This window comes from Falco rusticolus, chromosome 1 (genome assembly GCF_015220075.1).
Source record: "Falco rusticolus isolate bFalRus1 chromosome 1, bFalRus1.pri, whole genome shotgun sequence".
In the NCBI taxonomy this organism is placed as follows: domain Eukaryota; kingdom Metazoa; phylum Chordata; class Aves; order Falconiformes; family Falconidae; genus Falco; species Falco rusticolus.
The window spans coordinates 75,552,653-75,565,638 of NC_051187.1; the positions used below are offsets into that span (position 1 = coordinate 75,552,653).

The 12,986-nt window shown below is 39.5% G+C and overlaps 1 protein-coding gene across 9 annotated transcripts in view; it reads left to right on the forward strand.

Moving 5' to 3' along the window:
• The window catches only part of EVC (EvC ciliary complex subunit 1), an 80,956-nt gene that overhangs the window by 35,909 nt on the left and 32,061 nt on the right, over nucleotides 1-12,986 (forward strand). For 8 of the 9 annotated variants that reach the window (XM_037384999.1, XM_037385022.1, XM_037385029.1 and 5 more), the window contains 5 exons: nucleotides 4,429-4,538; nucleotides 5,790-6,000; nucleotides 8,378-8,584; nucleotides 9,379-9,523; nucleotides 12,854-12,962. In XM_037384999.1, coding sequence (XP_037240896.1) covers nucleotides 4,429-4,538; nucleotides 5,790-6,000; nucleotides 8,378-8,584; nucleotides 9,379-9,523; nucleotides 12,854-12,962 — 782 coding nt within the window. The remainder of the gene's footprint in view (nucleotides 1-4,428; nucleotides 4,539-5,789; nucleotides 6,001-8,377; nucleotides 8,585-9,378; nucleotides 9,524-12,853; nucleotides 12,963-12,986) is intronic. The other variant, XM_037385012.1, reaches the window with a different exon arrangement.

Below are 12,986 nucleotides of genomic sequence, written 5' to 3' on the forward strand. Positions count from 1 at the left end.
AAAAACCCCAACAGAATAAAGGGTTTGCTGACATTATTAACAGTAATTACTGAGCTATAGAGGAATTCAGTTAGCAATGACAGAGCTCTCACATTGGTCTCGGTCACCAGCACTGCAGTTGAGCCTTATTCAATATAAACATTTCCTGAGCGGAAGACAGACCTGTTGTAAGGACAAGTGATTCTGTGGGATAAATTTCTAGAAGAGACAAGGGTTTCTTCTAGCAGGAAAATGTGTGATTCCTCAAGATGATATACTTTGCAGGAGTTAAGTAGCTCTTTTAACTTAATACATGTGGCTTTTTGGAAGTGGTTTAAACTAAACTGGAAAAAAAAGTCTGTTGTATTTCCAAAGAGACCATGCAGGGAGACAGCTAGTCCACCAAAGCTAGGCTGGCAGATTTTCCTGTATAAAGCCTGAAAAACATCACACAACCCATTATATTACCTTCAAATGCAAAGTGCATGTCTCAGCCCTTTCTTAGTATAAACACAGCAGCATTTACATTTGAGCAGTAAGCTGACACATCCTACAAAAAGGAGAAATTGGTTTCCACCTTAAGAAGAGAGATTGGACGTTTGTGACAGGTAATCATGTCATTTAGGAGATCCCATAGATGTTATAGTGCTGAATATGACAGGAGATCCATAAATCAGCATTCATATTGACAGGCCTTTCAGTTTATCAGGCATTTTCCAGCAGCAGATATGTCTTCCATCTGCCTCTTGATAATGTACTATACTAAGAGTTACGCAGTCACCTGCTTTACAGACTTGGGAATTCTAACACCAGAAGGGTTTTTCACCAGGCTATTTATGTCAGCTTTTCAAGGTGGCTCAAAAAGGAATATTTCTCATTTACTTGAACTGCATATTATTTTTGTAGATTATCTTTCCTAGCATTTATACATATCTGGAACATGATGTCCTTTGAGGAAACAGAATCTTTTTTACAATTGAAAATAAAAAATCAGTTTCATATTTAACTTTGCCTTATACACTTGAGGATGTGAGCGAGGCAAATGGGAATAAATGACTAATGAAAATAAATTTTGAGCATTTTACCACATAGCCCCTACCTCATGATTTCTGTAGATGAGCTCTCCTCTCCTGCCTGGGTGGCGGTTACAGGGAGCAGACGTCTGCACCAGGCTAGGTACTTGCTTGGCATTCTGTGTGCATTGCACCCCATCTACAGGCTGTTAGGGGGAAATTGCTTTCTTTCGATTTCCTGAATAATCTGGACTAAAAATGTCAAACTGAGAGTTGCAGGAAAAAGAGTGATTTTACTTGGGTCTAATTTGCTGCTGTATCTGAGATCTAACTCAAAATACTTTATGGACTTCATTACCTATGAAAGGCATATTCCTCATCTTTATTGCCGGAGAGTAATACCTAACATTAACAGTGCTGCAGGTCTTGTTGCCAGGAAGCAAAACAAGAAATTTACAGAGTAAAAAGGGGTGAGATTTCCATCCATTCCCTCATCATTGCTTGACACCCAGAAAGCTGAATTGGCATCTGTTTACTAGTTTTGACACTGTGTGCGTTTTACTTCTTTCTCTTTGCTTTATACTCTTTTTTTCATAGCCGTTGGAATGACTCTTCAGGAAGCCAGACATTCATTTGTTGGAGCTTTACTCTCCTCCACATTTACCATGCTTTTGTCACTGGTTTTACTGGTTAAATGCAGGAATCAGAGCCTGAGCTCTGTTCCAGCCACTGAGTCTGTGTCCGAGCAAAGTAAGGCCATTTCCAAGATCAGGAAAGCTTAGAGAGACACCTGGCAACTTGTCCCAGCATTGGAAGATTGGTACAGCACAAAGCCTGACCTTTCCATCTGTCTTGATGAAATAATTGTTTTGCGTTTTTTCAGCCATACGCCAGCAGCCTCAAATTAAGATTCCCAGAGGATCTTTGCTGGTGCATTTGTGCCTGTATCCATGAGTTCTAGTATTTCGGAGATGGAAAATACCTAGCCCTCACATCCCATCCCAGTGAGCTGCTGAAGCGTTTCTTCCAATAAAACACAAAATATTCTGTGTATTCCCAGCTGATCTTTCTGATCCTTCACTTCTTGATTATCTTCCCATTAGGAAGAGACTTTTGAGAGAAAACACTGGTTTAATATTTTGTCCAGATCTCAGTCTTCCTTATTCTTAAATGTGTAATAGTTCCCCTCCTTTCCTCTTTGTTCTCTTCCTACTTATATGGCTGATATACTTGTGCTGTTCAGTTTAATAATTGTGTGCCAGGGGGATTTACTGCTGTATTCTGATCTTTCCATTGGTCTCAGGGAGGTGAAGAGACCTTATATAAATTCTGCATACAGTTTACCTTAAATGCACTCTAAATGGAAAAGGCGACTCATTCTTTTCCTTTAGAAGAAACTGTTCATCATTACAGAACTAGGCTATTTCTCCCTAAACAGAAGTAAACTGTTAGTAAAGACTGCAATCTCTGTCTTTGTTATCATCCTGAGTACCTTTTTGCATAGGATATACTGATAGCAGCAGAAGTGTTAAATTTTGGGTTCTTGGCTGCAATATTATATCATTTACCGTTCCAATTGTAATTCAGAAGATGTCTCCTGTCCTCTCTGTCTTGGTGGTCTATACCCTCATGCTGTTTGACAGCAAGTGCACAGACAGGCCCTTCAAGAGCGACTTCTCAGTGAATAACCAGGTCTCCAAAATCTGATGGGAGGCCACATCGGAGCCACAGCCTGTCTCTCACTGAAAAGAGAAATCCTTCTAGAAGGTAAAATGTTATTTTTAGCCCTTCTTTTGACTGCTGAAAGAGACATTAAAATACACAATGCGATGAGTCTACGAGGCATTATGCAGAGAGGTGTGAAACACTAGAAAGCCATATCCACAGAGCTGCTAAAGGGAAATACTGGTGCAGTTATTACTGCAAGCAAGTTTTTGCCATCTGTCATGATGATACCTGGAGGCCTGATAGACCTTAATTTGACACTAGCAGCATGCAGTCAGAGAAGGCACTGTGCTTGGCTGTGCTCTGTGATTCTAAGGATCAAATCAGTTGAGGTCTGGCTACACAGTTATGTCTTGCGGCTCTTTCCAAGAGCAGCCTGGTGGGCTCCCCAGCACCCTACAGACTTTCAGGCTGTGCTGCTCATGCTCACCTGTACTCTTTCCATCTGTCACCTGTTGTTGACTGCCCATCTGTCTTTCTCAGGTGTACTGCTCAGGAGCATGTGTTTTGGTAAGGTTTTCTGCATGGAGGGGGGTCAATTAGATGTGTGGCTGTGTATGCAAGAGAGAAAGCGCTATCCAGAAAAGAAATACATTTTTATTTTAAAGCCAAAGATTATGTGGTTTCTGGTGTTCTGCACTTCCAGGGGGAGTTCATTCTGTGCTCACAGATAAAGCCTCTCTCCTGCACAAGTCACTGCTTCCCAAGGAAAAAACTATGAAATCCTGTAGGAAGGCCCATTACCACCCCTAATTCCTGACACTAACAATTGTGCAATTGCATATCTAATTCTTTGCTAGGCATACTGATCTAGTGAAACCTTGCTGTCTGCAATAATAGAAAATTTAGTCCCTCATGTTCTGAATGAAGCCAGAACATGAAGTGAAGCTGTCAGAGAGCCTGAGTATTGTATTTAATTCAGGGCTCTGCATGTGTCTGCAGGCAACCTGCATTTATCCAGCTGCCAGTGTAGCCTAAAATATACTTTTAATCTCACAGTAATGGAGTTTGGGCCTTACAACCGTTTCATCTTATGACTTACTATTCCAAAACTATTACTAAGTTCTGGCAATATGCTAAACAAAATCTTGAAGTCTGTATCTCCAAAAAGTTTACAGTCTAATGGCAAATCCATCAAAACATTCAAAGATTAAATTATTTGATCTAAATATCACCCTGAAGGAGCTGTGAACTTGCATAAACCTGATCATGCAGCCTCCATTTGTAACCATCAACACTGTACTATACACAAAAGTGTGATGGAAGATGGTATCTTTATTCTTTTCAGTGAAAATAACAATTACATTTTCTACTAGTGAAAAAAAAAACAAACAAAAAGCAACTTGCTTATAAGAGTCAATGCAATATTTTGTGCCTTTTATGGCACAAAATTTATTTGTGCTCTTTGTATCTTGTTCCTCTGTTGCTGAAACTGGAAAATCTGTAGGAGACAGCTCAGGGTTGATCCAAACCAGTGCAAAGCCACTCTTTCTTTTCAGTGAGCTTTGTTTAAGACTTTGATCACTGAGAAAAAAAATACTCCTAAGTAGAATAATTTTAATTCAGCATGAGTTTGTTTCTGGGAGGAGGGGGTTGATTTTTTTTTTTTTAGCAAAATTAACATCTAATAAACCACTGTTTACTAATGGGGTGACTAGAATGACTGAAAGCAGTGTATCTTATGATTGTAATTTTTTCCCCCTGCTTTTAGCTATGGATAAAGGAATATGCTCTGTCTGCTGTGATGCAAAAGCACCTGTCTGAGAAACAAGAGAAGATAATTCAAGGTGTCGTAAGCAGACTAGGGTGCCTCAGTGATGAGTAAGTATAGTTTTGTCAGTAAGCAGTGGGGTAAAAACGCACTGCTGCATGCACAGATAAAAACTTGTCTACATTACATTGTGGAAAGCAGTGTTGAGGGATTATGAGCATCTTCAGACAAAGAGGCAATTACTCTAGTTTTTGTCTGAGTATCTAAAAAAACCCAAGGATATAATGAATTCTGGTAAGTAGAAAGAGTCTTCTGTGATTTGTCAAGTAGTGTTCTTTCTGTGTATATACTCCTATGTTTGTGAGTGATTTCTAATCTTGAACCAGCCTCTCTTTGCACTCTTTATGTCACATTGGAGTTGGATATTCTTCAAGATGAAATGTTCAGTCCAGCACCACTGAGCTCTGCCCTTGCTTTCTGCTGTTACAGTACCACTGACCATCACTTTGCATGATAACGATTCCTCTCTTGCATTGTGTTGATTTCCACCAAGGAAACTTTTAGTTTTATCTCACAGCTTAACATTTCTTTGATAGAGTTGGTTCTCAAAAACCCACAATTCTGTGTTACCTGGCTTGTTTTGTTTACAATAACAAATGGCTTCATTTACCATGGTCTTCACATGACCAAAGATCAGAGCATTTGAAAACTGGTCTATATGGAATATTAGCATTACTGCCATTGCACTCCTGTATGTTGGATCTACTTTTCACTTCAAACTTTCATTTTCACGTTCTGCGACTGCAATATTTCCCAACATTAGGTATCTAGAGAGCTTACAATGCCTTGTATATACACAGGCACAATGTCATCAAAAATGTGCACACAGATTTCACTCACCTGGTCCAGAATCAACCTCTAAATTTGCTCTCCTGATTAAAATTCACCACAAACTTGCTTCAGCCATGTCTGCCCTGGCAGCTAACACTAGCCTCTTCGGAGTGTGCCTCCTTGTTAATCCAAGGATATGCTGTCCTGCATTTTCTTGAAATAACTTCCCTGTGGTGCTGATTACATTCTATTTTCATCTTATTTCAAGTCTCCTATTAAAAAAACCAACCCTTTTGTTATGTAATTATAGATTTTCTGTTTTCTTCCTATTTTTAACTTCAGTGCAACAGAACTATAAGTTTATCGCAGCAGTACCCATTCTTCACACCTGAACAGCTTTCCAAGGCATGCTTTGTATGAGAAGACATTATACAGAATGAATAGTAACTTGTCATCGTCAACTGATGAACACAAGTGTGCCAAATCAGCAAGCAGGTTATCTGATTGATTTTTAATGGTCCCTTTTACAGGTCTGTTAACTATATATTGCAAAAACATCGGCTTCTGCTGTGTTCAGTACTCAGAAGGTTAACCCTCCGAAGAGTTGGAATGGCAGCCCTGGCCTGCATGAGACTGTCCAGAAAGAAGAGCTTGCTTCAGGAACTGAGAGAACAACATGCCCTGCAGAAGGGATCCTACCCCTGCCAAGATGAGGACCAGTGGCAGTTACAAAAGGCAGTGGTAAGTACAGTGTCCAGGTAGTTTTTCTCCAGAGGTCTCATATGCTGTGATGTCTGGCATTAGAAGTTGCCGTAGAAAATGACAAAAAATAAAAATGTTCAAGTTCCAAATAGAAAGGAAAATACTCTCTGTCAAAAATGTACCCACTGCTGGCATAGGAGGTGCCCGAGAGTTCCTGTTTTAGTTTGGGCAGACATTTTAAATTCCCTAATACCTCGTTTATCTACTGGATAGCTGTGATACGTGTTATCGTATCTTATTTAGCTGTTTATTTTATGTGAAAATACCAATGAAAGAAGGCATGCCAGCATACATAGAGGACTTCTACACAAGTTACTGCTTTTGGAGTAAAATAAACACCTACTAATTCTGCTAGGGATTGTAATACGCACTTGAATAATTCTTACTTGAGCATCCAAAGAAATTCTTCCCTCCACCAGACCTAGCAAGTCCTTCTATACTGCCATCATTTTTCATTCTTCTTCCTCTGTCCATGAAATGCTCAGTATCCATTTCCCTGACCACCTTCTAAATAATCTGGCTTCTGGAGGTCAAGGAGATGGGAGAAGGTTTAATGGATTTTTAGACTTGATGTTCCCACAGTTGCTTTCAGATCTGTTTGTGACTGTAATTTTTAGGGTTAATCCATCAAGTGTTGGTTATTTACCTATCTGCATTGGACATTTACCTAGAACACCACAGAATTTCAGATTTCAGCCTCAGAGGACACTCCTGGAGGGTGTCAGTTATAGTCTCTGCCCAACCCACTGCTGCTGCACATATGGGTTGAACCTATCTGAGACTTTGCAGCTCTGTGCTCCATGCTGTCACTGTGTAATTAGCTGAGAGATATTTTGCATCCCTCTAATTCTGATTTGCATAATAAACCCCCTAATTCTCCACTTGGAAGAGGAATAAGGAAATTCTGTCAGCTGCCATTTTCATGTTTGATACTTCTGTTAAAGTAGTTCCTCTTAAGTATGAAAATCTCAAAATCTCATTAACTTTCAGAAGAAATAAAATATAAAATAATACAAGTGCATACGACTGCATTCCTCTTATGTGCTTCCCACTACTCCCTCTCACTTAGCTCCCACAGGGATGTTAATTGATGCAATCACTGCATTCCCTAACAAAAATGAAACGTCCCCAGGTATTACTGTTTCTTTGGCCTCTCTCCATTACAGCCTCTTTCCAGCACCAGCTCAAACCCATCTCACAAGGAAGTACCTAACAGTACACATGTAAGATCCTTGCTGCCAAAGGAGTAGAGCCTAACTGAGGAATTGTGAAAAGTCAGAGACAAAACAATGTTACTAACAACCTCCAAAACTAGAACCTATTATAAGGAGTTAAGGAAAAAGTTAATGTACAGATACTCAGCCAGAGTTTTAGCATGCCGTGTTGTTTGAACTAAACTTACTTTTAGCTTGGGCTAATTATAGATTGGTAGACAGTGTCATGTCTGTCTTGATTTCATATAAAATGTGAAACACTAAAGAATCCTAGCTTGGACATGATAACATGACATTAGGTCTCTTAAAAGAAAAAGAGAAATGATTTAATGAAGTTCTGGCTGTCTAAAAAAAATAGTCAAAAACATATGTATAAGCTATAAAAGAAGACATGTCAGAATAACCCATCATTAATAGAGAGATCGTTATTTTTGACAGATGAATATGCACAGAGCAGGTTCTTTTTCTACTTGCATTACTTATTTCCAAGAGGGCATCAAATAGGTACTGTCAAATCCCCCAGAGTAATTTAATGTTATTTAGCCTTAAATGAGAATATTAGTGTAAGAAGGACATCAGCAACTCAATAGATGGCAATCTATGGAAGACTAATACACATGACGCAGACAGAACAGGTTGTGCTGGTGAGTGTATACTATTGTGTGCTAAAGAGAGCGTAGAGGGAGAGTGCGTTTAAAAAGAAGCATAGAAAATGATGGCAAGGATGGTCCAAAGACCTCAAGAGACTAGAACTCTTCAGCCTAAAACAGAGGTATCTTCTGGATTATCATAGGTTTTAAAGCTGGCATAAAATATGTGAGTAGGGAACAATTTTTCACTTGTTTCTAATAAAAGAAGAGACCTCCGAGCAAAGCTATTAGATGGCAGGTTAAAAATTAAAAAATGTGTGGATAAGCTGTAGAACTTATCACCACAGCATGCTGTATATGCCAAGAGTGCAAATGGTTTCCAAGTGCTATTAAACACGTTCATGATCTTTCCCAATATTTTTATATATATAAAAAAGAATATTCTGAGTATTAAAGCAGTAACATTCTGAATGGGTATAGGACTTTCTTTTAAAGTGAAGTTGTTTTTCAGCCTTTTTAAATGGCAGTACTATATTTTTGTCTGATTACCAGGAGTCCCACATTCTGGAAGAGGAGGAGAAGCTCGAGGAAGAAACACAGCAAATCCATTTAGAATTTCACCAGCAGCTAGTCACAGAAATCCAAGAAGCTCTTCAGTTTCTTCAGCAGCATATGGAGCAGGTGATTGGGCAGACACTGCTGCAGCATGCGCGAAGGGAAGCTGGAAAAAAGAGTTCAAATGATGGACAGGACTTTAAGGTATGAAAACGTTCACTAGCGGTTTTCCAAACAGAATGAGTGTTGCTTTGCTGAAATGGAAAGCAATTTCATTTATGCATTACCCTACACCTAGAATTGTCAGCAAGAGACCATTACAATGTGGGCTAAAACTGAAGGTACCTTGCAAAGTATTTACAAAGTAACAGTTACGTAGAAGTATAGTATTTTCTAGTGACTTGCTGCAGCAGCCAAAAGAGGTTTTATTAAGCCAAACCCTGGAACATAAAAAAAATTGAGAGAGTTCTTGGTGGCAGAATAACAAAAATGAGGCAGAAGTTGAGGTGGCTATCTATTGATGAAGGTTTTATGGTTAATTAGTAGTATTTTTATATTAACAGTTTAATATTAGTTCATAGATAAATAATTAAATAAAAATAAAACTTGCTTCTTAGGTTAATAAATTGTTCCAAACTATTTGGATTTTCTGTATAATGGAAAGTTGTAGTAGAGCTGCACATATATTGATTTACTTCGCTGGTAGTCAGGTTGACAGGAAAAATGGACTATAGTGATTGAACAGGTAGGGGAATGGCCCCTTCCCAGATGGAGGTGAGGCACATCAGAAAGGTTTTACTGTAATTCTTCATGTTGAAATGTTCCATGGATAAACAGAAATACCTGTTTTCCAGCATCTCAGCCTGCCACATTTTTAAAGCACAAAATTCACAGTTTTCTGGGCACTTACAAAATTAGATTGGATCTACAGTTTTAGACAGATCAAAACTAAGTTTTGGACTTAGAAAATGAATTGTGACTTGTACTGTGTAATGCAGGAGAGACTGGTAGAAGCTGCTGTAGAAAGTGTGTATGGGACCAGCGATAATATCAATAGACTGGTGCAAAACTACTATCAACAGTTAGGAAAAATCACAGAAGGCTATGAAGGGAAAAAGCTTCAACAACTGAAATCCTTACGAGGTATGTATGGTATTGACAACTATAAGATAATTCTGGGGTTTTTTTAACAGATAAATTAATGTTCTTATCACTGTGAAGATTGCTTTTTAAGATAACAGAAATCTGTTCTTTAAAGTAAGCAGCAAAGCAAAATGAATGTGTAGGTCCATTTCCATCTCTGAAGGAAAAGTGTTAGAACTCTTACTGTTAATTACTTGAATTACGGTCGTAGATGCAGGACCCTGTTACTCTGTAAATTTGGGGCAGACACACACAGAATGATGACCCAGTGTTGGAGTTTATAGTTTAACCATGAACTCTGGTTTACCAGGCTAAGATCAGAGATACCACCATAGTCATAACCACCAGCAGTTGATTTTCTGGTGCTGAAAACAGCAGCACAAGACAGAAGAATTCAGAAAGCAAAGAACTATGCAAGTTTTAGGTTGTACAGCCAACGTCTACCATGGACACTGTTCAGTAATTCATATTAATATATGCAAATAAAACGAATCAATGAATCAGATATTCATGGCGTAGAGAGAGGGTATATGGCAGGTACCTGCAAGCTGAATCTTTCCCTTAGAAGGGAGGAGATCTGGGTTTGCCATCCCTGCTCCTGTGTTAGAAAACTTAAAACGTCATTGGCAGTACGCTTCCTCTGAGGTGACTGCTGTCAGCTTTGTGGGGTAGATTTTTGTATTCCTTGCTTTTTTTTGGCTCAGTGAAATGTTGTTGTCTCTGAAATTGAGGAAGTGCGTTAGAGGAGACACCAAAAAGCCAAGCCTGCCCATCCTGGAACACTCTGTGAGCTACTGCATTATTTCTTAACCTGTCAACCATGACCCTCTCACAGGTTGTGAAACTGCTGAAGAGGTTTATGAACGGCTGGATTTCACATAAATACAGGCAGTTTCTCCTGGAATTATTTTTAATCGATTAGTTCTTTCAGGAGAGGAGAACAAAAGCAAGCTATGATTATTGATTTCTTTTGTAAACACATTCACATCCCCTGGATGAAGACTGTTGGCATTAAATGAAGTTAGCAAGCTCACAAAATGGCAATAGCTAAGTATTTGAGGCACACGGAATAGATTTTTTTTCCCCCTAAAAATAGAGTTAGCAATTTTAAATAGAAGAGATTCTTTAACCACGGAAGAGTTTTTGAAGAGGAACAGGCATATCCACTCAAGGCTGAGATCCAGAGATGAGTTGGTAGGAAGGATTTGTGAGCCCCAGTAGAAGCTAGATATGCTCACTGGTTATAAGACAGAACCAGCCTGTTCTGCACTGCCCTGTTGCGAACGTTGAAGACTTCAATATTGCAAGCTGAAGTACTAGGGTAGGGCAAAATCTTTGCAGGGATTTTTGACAATCTGTATTTTAGACATTGGCAGCTAGCAAGGCAGTTACGTAAGTTCTCACAAAGTCCCTCTAAAGACCTCTTTAGACCTGATTCAGCCAACCACAATGTCTAAAATCCCTTTGATTTGAGTTCCTTTAAGCAGGTGTTAAAACTGAAGCCTCTTCCAGAGCACTCCTCTGATCTGAGCTGAGATGTATGTCATTACACACTTGAATGTTCTGTTTCATCGGTGTTCTCATATTGCATTCAACTGGTCTCCCCATTAGTTTGTGAGACCTAGAATACCACTCACTAGAACCACAGACAGCCTTCTGGTGGTTGCTCATTTAGATTATTTTTTCTGATCGTTTGTGTGGATATATTACTGTTTCAGTGTATTTGTGTTCCATGTACTACAAGAAAGACAATTACATGTCTAAGCAGAGCACATTTTCCTTTCAACTGAAGAAAAAGAAAATCCTGCTGCAATGTAAGCCTACACACATGAGGGAGGATGAGAGTATTTATGTTGGTAATAAAAACAGGAGTGTTTAAATTTGGTGGCCAAAGAGAAACCCAGCTGAAAATCACAGATTAAATAAACTGCTACAGTGAAGAAATCCTGCAGACCTACATGTGCATGCTTCAGCTCAGCTGAGATTTTCAGTATCGACAGATAACTACTTCAGCTTTGTTGGTGCTTTTTACATTGGGCGTGAGCACTGCCATCTAAGGGACTTTGATGCTTTAGTACATGTAAATCCTTTAAACTAAGTCCAAATTTGTGATGCAGAATCCCACTCCTTTCTCATTTCAGCTGCTGTATTGGCCCCAGAAGCACTTAAATTTCTCTCTGTGATTCTTAACAGCCTGGAGCTCTGCTCTGGGGCACAGCCAGGACACACTAAGCCTTGCCAGCCAGCCAACTACTTTTCATCCAAGCTCAGCAGTAGGCAGAACATTCATGTTTCTTCCATTTCAGAAGGGGCTGATCTCTTAGGTGATCTCCAAGCATGATTACTACACTGAGAGTGTGATCCTCCTCACCACACCACATACTCTCATAACTTCTCTCTCACTAAAACACAAGATGGAAGAAACAGTGTTGGCAAGAAAGCCACTACATGATAGCCCTGGGGTTAGAATGGCCACATAGGAAATTTCTTATGCACTTCATTCAGTGATACCTAAATGGGAGTAAGGACCATAATTCTGGGTTTCTCTGTCCCAGTGATTGTGCTTAATGTCAGGCTAGAGGATTTTGCTTCTTTGGGCATCCCTTGGCTTAGTAAATCTGAATTTATGGTGTGTCTGGCACAGCCACAGGAAAAAAAGGTGGATAATAGCTCCCCTTGCCCAGACATCACAGCCCAGCCCAGCCCAGCCTAGAATACATTCAGTAACTGCTCCCTGATGGTGCCATTGGTAGGAGAGGTGCCTGTCAGCCTCTCTGAGCATTCAGAAGTGGTCTGATGCTCCCCAAATGAATGTTACGTACCCTATTCTGTTATACACCCAAAGCTCCAAGTTACTTGCAGAGCATGAGCATACACAAGAGTACCCAGAATGCTTCGCTGTCAAATGAGGGGACATCCAGTGAAGGTAGGCATTCCCAGAACTACATGGCTTCCAAGCGGAGGTTTTCTTTATATTGCGTTTTTTGTTGAGATACTACAGTTCTTGCTTAAGATATCAAGGTCTTTTCATAAAATTTCTGCTTTGAATTTCATGCTAATCAGTTAGACTAGTGGGAGAAGTAGGTAAGAACAGAACTTCAGTGACATTACCATCTCAGCTAAATGATGCACAAACTGTTGTCTGTGCAACAGATCATAGTGGCAGAGCAAGTGTGTAAGAAGTACTTGATATCCCTAAGGAGCAGTAACTTTGGAAAGCCTACCTAGAACAGGGATTAATGTGTGCTGATGCAAAACATCAATTGTAAGATTGCTACAACTCAGAGTTTGTAATTTTGAGCAGAAGATTTTACAAAAACATTATTTCAGCAGAAAGAGGGGAAAGGAACAGAGTTAAGAAGAAACAAGAGAATGAACTGGCATTGGAAGAAAAACAGACCAAAGGCCTGCTGAACGTATCATCCACAGTCCATCAAAGGTAAGAGCAGGCAACAGCACTGCC